General features: G+C 30.3%; 1 protein-coding gene and 1 pseudogene across 1 annotated transcript; both read right to left on the bottom strand.

The window, feature by feature from the left end:
* Positions 1-1,125: 1,125 nt before the first annotated feature.
* LOC114414354 lies at positions 1,126-1,960 on the bottom strand (annotated as a pseudogene).
* Positions 1,961-3,314: 1,354 nt separating this feature from the next.
* Positions 3,315-6,771, bottom strand: LOC114414238 (histidine-containing phosphotransfer protein 4-like). Its single transcript, XM_028378541.1, has 6 exons — positions 6,712-6,771; positions 5,078-5,208; positions 4,929-4,997; positions 4,772-4,843; positions 4,417-4,489; positions 3,315-4,165 (listed from the first exon to the last, which is right to left on the bottom strand). The coding sequence occupies exons 1-6, from the start codon at positions 6,769-6,771 to the stop codon at positions 4,139-4,141; spliced, it is 432 nt and encodes a 143-aa protein (XP_028234342.1). The 3' UTR covers positions 3,315-4,138.
* Between the last annotated feature and the right edge of the window lie 2,175 nt (positions 6,772-8,946).

The following is an 8,946-nucleotide window of genomic DNA, read 5'->3' as shown; positions in this document are numbered from 1 at the left end:
AGGCTACTGATATTTATACCTCTCCTGATTATTGAATATACCTCCCTTTCTCACTCTTTTTACTAAAATTTCCTAAATATCCTTCCTATTTTATTTCCCCGATTCAAATTTCTCTATGCCAAACTATAGCTCTGCCCCTCTTGCTAATGCCGTGAGAAATTATCATTTTATAACAGATAAGAATTGGGATTAAGCCGCAGTGGAGGCGCCAAGCAACCATAACAAGTGTCTTTTTGATGAAAGCCATGAAGTCAGATTACTCAACTCCAAATTCTTGTAGTTTATGAATAATAAATGTTTAAAACCGATGCTTAATCAGCAACAGACATAAAAAATTTGGCCCATCAAGATGTCTCGCTGCATAATTACAAAGAAAAAGGAAAACAGATTCACACAATGTATTACAATGTTTATATATGTCATTCACATGGTTATACTGTTAAGGGGTGGGAGCAGTGAAGAAACCGTGTCTTATTTTTAATGTTGAGGCACCAAAATTAATGGATACCAATGAGATGCTATTGGTCTGCAAAGTATAAAGGGATGAAATGAAATGGCTTGGCATAGAAAAATTAAAAGGGAAATAAAATTTGAAAGGTATTTAGAAAAAATTTAGTGGAAAGAGTGAAAAATGGAGGTATATTCAATAGTAATGGTAGATATGTGTATCCATAGCCAGTAAATAATGGAGATGTTTCGGCCTTCTAAATCCTCCTTTTAACAAAAAAAGTTATTTCTTGTAGCACCCCAAATATCTCAGCTTACACTTTCTTTTACCCTTTTTCATTAGGGAAATGTTATTTTGGAATGGAGATTTTACATTTTAAATTACTTAATCCTGAATTCATAATGGATGTCCCCCTTCCATGACTAGATGTTAATATGAAATTAAAGTTTTACATTTTGGATTATCTAATTCTAATCGGAAATACGAAATATAAAAGAAATGCAGATTGAGAATGTTGCGGTGCATGAAGAAATAGTTCCAAAAAATAGTATATAATGAACTTGCTAGTTAGCGTTAGTGCGAAAATGACAAAGTTCAGGAAACTGTTTGTACAGTTAACATTTGTCTGAATCTAGAAACACATGAATGTGGATAATTTTTTTCACCTAGGCCTTGAGAATGAACTTGGCAGAGTAACCATTTTTTTTTTTCATTTAGGTTGATTACTGGGATTGGCCTATAGTTTACATTACATTATAAATTGTTGTAGGGATCCCAATGTGCTGCAAGACGTGCTGCTGGTTTTGTGTGAGGAGATGATGTCCTTAACAAGCTGTTTACAGAACTGGCTTATCGGTACAAGTAAGTAATAAACCTGATATAGTTTCAGTTGTCAGCAAGAGTTGCGGTTTGGTCAACGTTGGTTGATATTGCGGCAAATCAAAGACAAATGCAGCTGATGCAGTCAAAATTATGATCACAGATAGTTAAAAAACTTTGATATTACGACCTAAATCATGGTGAGGACCGTTTTTTAAAACCTTGGTTGTCAGTTTATGGTGGTAAAGTTGTAACACTGACCAGACATTTATGTTGTGCAGGGATAGAGCTGGAGGATACACAAGATTGCTTCGGACCCGTATTCGAGTGGGTGATGCTGCACCAATGGCATATATTGACCCCACTTAAAAATGTTATTGTTTTCTCATTGTTCTTGATGTTGCATGTCTATCTGTCTAATATAATTTTGTTATAGTTTAACCCTTCAAATGTTCCAGGTTCTTGAAATTGAAAATTTGTACTAAAAAAATATATGCTTTGAAACGGATTTATTGACAGAGAAAATGAGCTTAGGCAGTCAAAGCCACCAACTCCTCAGGCACCACAGAGAGCACCCCTTGATCCCTGGACGCGTTCTCCTCTTAGTAGGCAATTTGCACCTCCTAAAGAGGACAAATCTGCTTTGATTTGTGATGAATTTGAATGTAATGCCGATACTGTTTTTCCCCGCATAGCGTGAGATATATGAATTTTGGTCTTGCTTACTGACATGTGGTTTGAAAAAATAGAACTATTCTCTCCTTGAGGAAAATGTTTATTGCTATGTAAAATTTATTCAACTGAAACTGTAATTGAGAAAGGAAAAGAAAAATCTCAGAACACCTTTCTCTCCATGAGTTTTGATGCTGCGTTTTCTTTTTTTTTTAATTGGAATTTGGTAATTTAATTGTAATCGCAGAAAGACAATGAATTGTTTTCAGCCTAACAAAGGGAAAAAGTCAAAGCAATCTACTTGTCCACGACTTTGATGACTTCAGAACAATTTCATCCCCTATACGGGAATCTTGAGCCGAAATCAATAACTTATTACGCAATCTTGTATTCCCCCTTTCCTCTTCTTTTATGAAGAAGACCAAGCTTGAAGAATTGATCAAGAAGAGGAAAGGTTCTTGGGTTCTAGTCCTTGAAGAATTTCTGTTGTATCATTGGTGTTGAACAGACGTTTAGGCATATTGAATGGTTTTCAATTCCGAAATTGGTGGAATCTAGAAGATGAAATAGGGGAAGATTGAGTAGAAGAGGCATTGGAGGAATTATTACTGATGGGTGGCAAGACAACAAATTAAGGGAATTGGTAGGAGAGACAAAATAAGAGAGGCAAGATCAAAATTGGTGGGAGAGGTGATGGAAGGATGGATGAGTAAGAGAGAATAAGAGTAACAATCCCTCGCAGCAATTGACTTCATGCCAAGTCTGAGATTTAATTAACAAGACAAATATCTGGATGAAATTCAAAAAATGAGTTATCCCTTGCCAGCTACTTACACCACCGTTTTTTTATGTAAAGGAACATGAAGAAGATTATGGAGGGTGAAATTAGTAGAGGGATTAATGGATGAACAAAGATAAGTGGAACTAGTGGCATTGATTAACAGACCTTGGTATTCATGTGTTGAATAATGTTGAGAACATGTAACGTCACATGATGTGAAACACTAGAGTTTGAATACCAACTTTGCATGGTCCTAGTGGTAGAATTGGCTTGCGAAAAAGATGGAGGCTGCGGTGAAACCTCAAGTCTGAGTCCAGATGAGATGGGCATCTTTGTTGGTAATGATGGAAAGAAGTTATTAGAGTTGAATCTGAGGCCATAAGTTAATTTGGATCAAGAACTAGCTCTAGATAGCATATATGTTAGAAACTATAGTTAAGAGAATTTCTGAAAATGTTTATTTTCATAGATTGATAAGCCAATACAAAGATGTTTATAAATGAAGAGATGAGTGAGTCATCACCATATTGTTACAATAGCAATGCCTAAGAATAGAATAGATGCAATTATTTTAATTAACTAACACTAATAGAATAAGGGAATCTGATAAACATTTGCCAATTGTACCAATAGTGGAGGCTAATTCATACAGACTAGTAGTATATATACACTAATAAAACTAAAGAAAAACATAAAAGCTTAACCCACGATCACGAGGGATTAGACTGTCTTACATTATGGAATTTATATGATAAATGATACTTGGACATCAAAATAAATTACACCATGCATACACTTATTTGTTTGAGATGTAAAAGTTGGATTAGAACACAAAAAATTCCACGTCATAACAGATAAAACATGATAGTAGTCAGACTTGTTCTGTTAATATAATTATTGTCATACAAAATACAATGTTAATATAAATATTGTATTATATAATAATTATGATATACTAAGGATATATATTAACAAATAAATATATACTTAAAATAAATAGTTTTATTGGCATTAAATAATAATGCATAGCATCAATGCTATATATTATACTATGGTTGGCCAAGTGGTGTAATACATTATATTTTTAGTACAAATTTATAATATTTTATAATAAAAATAACTTTTATTAGGCAAAAATTATATTAATAAGAACAAGTCTAATTAATAATTGCTCCACCATTTTGTCTATTGGGATATGACCTTATTTTTGTAATGAAATGTGTGTGTTTTTTCTTTCTATTCAAAGAAAATTGTGTAATAATGGTGTAAAAAAATGATGTATAAATATCATTATATTCTGTTACTGTATATTGTATGCATAATACGTAGATCTGCTCGAATGGTGATCAGCTGGTATGCTGGAACGACCTCAAAAAGGATATCATCATATCAGCAGCCATGTGCTATGTGTATATTGTTTAATTTGAGCAGCTTCCCCTTACCAACTGAATGACATTAAGACATAGAGACAAGGCAAATAATTAAAGACTGATAGATCATGCAAAGATATACATAAATTATTAGTTCATTGCTTCGTTCATTAAAAATATAAGAAGCATAATAATATTACAAATTTATAATAGTGGCTTTACATTACATGACAATAAAGTTGTACACAATACACATGCATGACAGAAAGACATAGGCATCATCAAATTAAAGGTAGCGGCAGAAAATGACACTAAAAGTGTGATACCTGAAAGTAAGTCTCGAGCTTCTTCTTCAAAGTCGTATACTCTACATTGATTTGTTGGAAAGTCCTGAAGCATCTGAAAAGGGTATTCTTACGGCTTATTTAATCATGCATCCATAATAGTAGTATTAGCTAGTTAAATCCAAAAAAATATGATGTTTAGAAGAGATTTGTAATTAGTTGCATGCATGCACGCTGTATTTTCATTACTAAAATAAATAAATAAATGTATTAAAATATATTTTTATTTTTTACTGTATTAAAAAAGCCCAATTGTAAAAAAAAATCATATGCGAATAAAATTATCGACATCCAAAACAGACCACTGTTCAAGCAAGGAGGTAAAAATATGAGTTACCCCTCAAAGTTTTCTGCTGCGCAATATTCACTGAATCTGGTACATTCATTTTTCACCTTCTTTGCTCCGATGCTGTCAAAAATTGAGAACTTCAAATAAATATGACTAAGGAAAAACAAAAATTATACATATTCTTAATTAATCGGAAGTATTTCACCTTGAGCAACTACCCTTGAATTGAAGCATGTAACCATCTAGCTTGGTGAAATTCGGAGGGTTACTCATCCTGTGTAGCACATATATAGAGTCACCACAAGAACAAGAGAAAAGTAATACGATATAATATACTGTATTAATTCCACTTACAGTGCTCGTTCTATGTTGTAGATCAGTCTTACAGAGTCGCTGTAGAAAAGGGTCACAATTTCTTCCGCAAAATTGGGATTAACATCGTCTTGCAATTCCTCTAACTGAATGAATTGCTCATCAAGGAACCCCTACAACAACATGAATTTATGTAGGTAAATGATGCTACATGTGTGCAGAGGAAATTATTCCCATGAAAAATAAAAGGAAGGAAAACTGCTTGACGAGATTCTCTTTGAAAGCAAAGGGCATAAAAGAACACAAGCTATTATTGTATGTTTTGTTTAAACCTTTTCATGTCTACTTTTTGGTAAAGCTAGAAATTTAGTTATCATTATGATGGAATCTTTCTAAGGTAAAAGGTTAAATACATCTTTACATTGACACGAGGAACTTTGAATGCATGTGATTAATCCCAGTTGAAAGATTAATCTTATAGTTGATATAAAAGATTGAAATTTGTAAAAATATCATAAAATTCTACAAGAAATTCAAAAGACCTAATTACATTAGTTACCAAAAAATTAATACATTACGTTCTTAAATTATACAATATAGAACTTTAGATGAAAGAAAAGTTGAATGTATTTTTGGTCCTTTTATTATTTATGCTTTTATTTTTAATAGTTTTTTTTTTATGAATTTGATCATTTCACTATTTTAATTGTATAATTTTGGTTTATTTATGCATTTAACATTTAATATTTAATAGAAATATCAACGTAACACTCTTGCATTTAATAAAAGGAACGTGATATTTTTTAGAGGATTAATGTGATATTTTGTTGTATTGTCATGTTAGCATTTCAATTGAATATTGAATGAACTAGCTTTGTATGATTTTTTTTTAATTATGGTATTGGTAAGAAATTATTTTCGCCTAAAATAAATCATATTAAAAGAGAAATATCCACCTCGTATGTATTGTAAGTCTCTGCCAAATATTTATCACAACAGTTTCTTATCAATATCATAGTCTCCAAAAAAAGAATACAATTACAAAATTGGGAGCCAAAAATATAACTAAGCCAAATAAAAAAAAGATTTAATTGTATTTTTTGTCTCTTGTTGTTTATATTCACTTCTTGAATTTGGTTTTCTCATTTTTTGGCGAATTTGATTTCTCATTATTTTTGTTGTTTAATTTTAGTTCATTATTACTATATATACAACTACTTCATTATTTTACTGCCACATCTATGTTTCTTTTAAATATTGGAGGTCAAACTAACAAATATATTAAAATTGCACAATAGTGAGAAGATTAAATTAAAAAAAAAATAGTGAGATCAAATTCATTCTACAGTCTCTCTCGGTCAATAAAAAAAAGAGAAAAGATAGTGTTAATAATACACTCATTTTAACACATTTTTTAGTCGTTAAAATATATTAAAATCTATGAAAGTATGAATATATTTAATTGATTAAGGTATGAAACTCAAAATTTTGTGTTTCTTGTTACTTTTTAGACAATGTGTATCCACAGTATTTCACTAAAAAAAATGGCTGCGGGATTTGCTAATAAAAAAGTTTTTGCATAATCCAAATCCAAATTTAATAAAATAAAGAAGAAAAAGATAAAGATAAACAAAAAGAATAAATGTAAACAACAAAAGAAAGGGCAAATTAAAGACCTCATCAAAGAGTGAATTTCGTGTGAAGACGGCCCGTTGTCTCAACTTAGTCTTGTCCATGTCTCCTTTTCTTGAGAGTGATAAAAGTTTTAGACACAAAATCAAAATCAAAGTGGCCAACAAAGAAAAAGAAGGGTCAAGTAAGGGTATGAGTTTGTTCACTTGTTCTGATGGCTAACTGCGAGCATGTGGCAAGTAATATTTATAACATTGGGATGCATAGTATTCATTTTTGTACACTACATCTAATGTGATTGATGGTTGGGAGGGGAAAAAATCAGAGAACATTATTCACTTATCATTCATCCTTCTCCCCCTTGTCTTTCCTCTCTCTTGAAAGCAACTACCCTATATTCATTTTTGTCCTCTTATAAAGTACTAATAGATGGCAAGATGCAATTAAAAGGAATAACATTAATCAATGGATATATTATCAATTAATAGTTTCGACTTTATATATATATACCCTAAAATACTCCCCAATGCAATAGACACCATCAACAACAATAAAAAAAAATCTATTGAAATTTTGTATTAACAGTTTTTCTTCCTCTGGAGGTACGTAGTTAAAATCAAAGTAGTAGGAGAGCAAGGCAATCAACAACTACTTAAAGATTTAAATTGTTACTTTGGTAGTTTGATTAATTTCAGCGATCGAATCATATTCTTCCTTTATTAGGGGCAATCGTTATGTGGTGATCGGGAGGGAGAGTTCAGAGTTCCCCATTTTCCATTTTCCTTAATTATTATCCAAATAAGTCTCAGGAAGAGAGAGAGAAGTCGTTTATAAATTTGACAGTGCTATCAGACCAAAGCAAAATAAATAAATAAATGAAGTTCATGTTTTTTTTTTCTAAGACTAAATACAGCAAATATTTTTTCATATATAATATTCAAAGTCAAGATTTCGTTTAAGAAAAATCAAATATATATTTCCTGAACTAACAATCCGGCCGTTTATATTTTGAATTTGATTATTGTCAGTAGCTCATTACAAAGATTGTGATTATCGAGCTATTATTCAATATATAAGTAATACAATATAGTAAATGAATCGCCTATTTTTAGTGACATATTAGCATGAAAATCATGTATCACAACAATTCCATATGATTGTAAAAATCAGTAAAGTAGAATAATATGAAAGTGAGAATTAAGAGCAAAAGGGGGGGATCTAAGTACAGAATATAAAATGAGATATTTTAATTCATCCTTTCATTTGATAAAAATAAAAGTAAAACAAGAATCAATAAAAGAAAGGATGAAGACGGCGCCCACTACATTTTATCTGTCTATTAATTATAGAATATTGATGACAAGTACACTTTCGTTTCTTTCTTGTTATCTCATATATGGAACGTACGACCACATTTTCATTTTTACTTGAGATAGATAAATCAATATATCTTTTGATGAGATTAATGAATATTTATTGTGGGTTTAAAATTAATTTCCACTAAAAGTGAATTAAATCTCTCTATTCTAAATTCTAACACATCACATCATATTATTTTAAAAGTATTTTATTTTTTATTTTCTTAAAAATGATTAAAATGACTTTTTTTTAAGATTTTGTTTTTCTTAAGCATATTTTTACATGATTTTTTATTAAAAAAAATACAAACAATCATGCATTATGTCATTTTCTATAGAAGCATTGTCTATCTGATCAATCTAAAGACTAACAAGAATACATACTATAGAATTTTACTAGTTAAAGTAATCCGTGCGTTTGCACGGTAAAAAAAATACAATTGATAATATAAGCATTAGTTATATAGTTATAATATTATATAATATATTAATTTTCTAAATTTAAAAGCAATTGAATGAGATAAAAAACAATATAATATAAAAAAGCGGATAATTAATATGTACAAATGAAATCTAATGTATACCATAACGGAAATAATAAAGTCATCTTATTTATCATCAACATGTTTCTTTCTGATACTATGACACTCTCTTTATTAAGAATAACGATTTATAAAAATCACTACAATACCAAATTATTTTTATACACAATAATGAGTCATGGTATCATATGTGGCAGATTACTTACTATGCACAGCTGAATGAAGAAAATGTGGGTTAGTAAATAGTAGATATAATTTTTTAGATGATGTAATTAATCTATTATTTTTCTATTAAATACAAAAAAAAAAATGCTGCTTATGGTAGTAATTGTTACTTTGCTAATAAATATTTGAATTTCCTGGTTCATATTGTGTGGCT

The sequence above is a fragment of the Glycine soja genome, chromosome 6 (assembly GCF_004193775.1).
Source record: "Glycine soja cultivar W05 chromosome 6, ASM419377v2, whole genome shotgun sequence".
Lineage (NCBI taxonomy): Eukaryota > Viridiplantae > Streptophyta > Magnoliopsida > Fabales > Fabaceae > Glycine > Glycine soja.
This window is presented reverse-complemented; position numbering and strand designations above follow the sequence as displayed.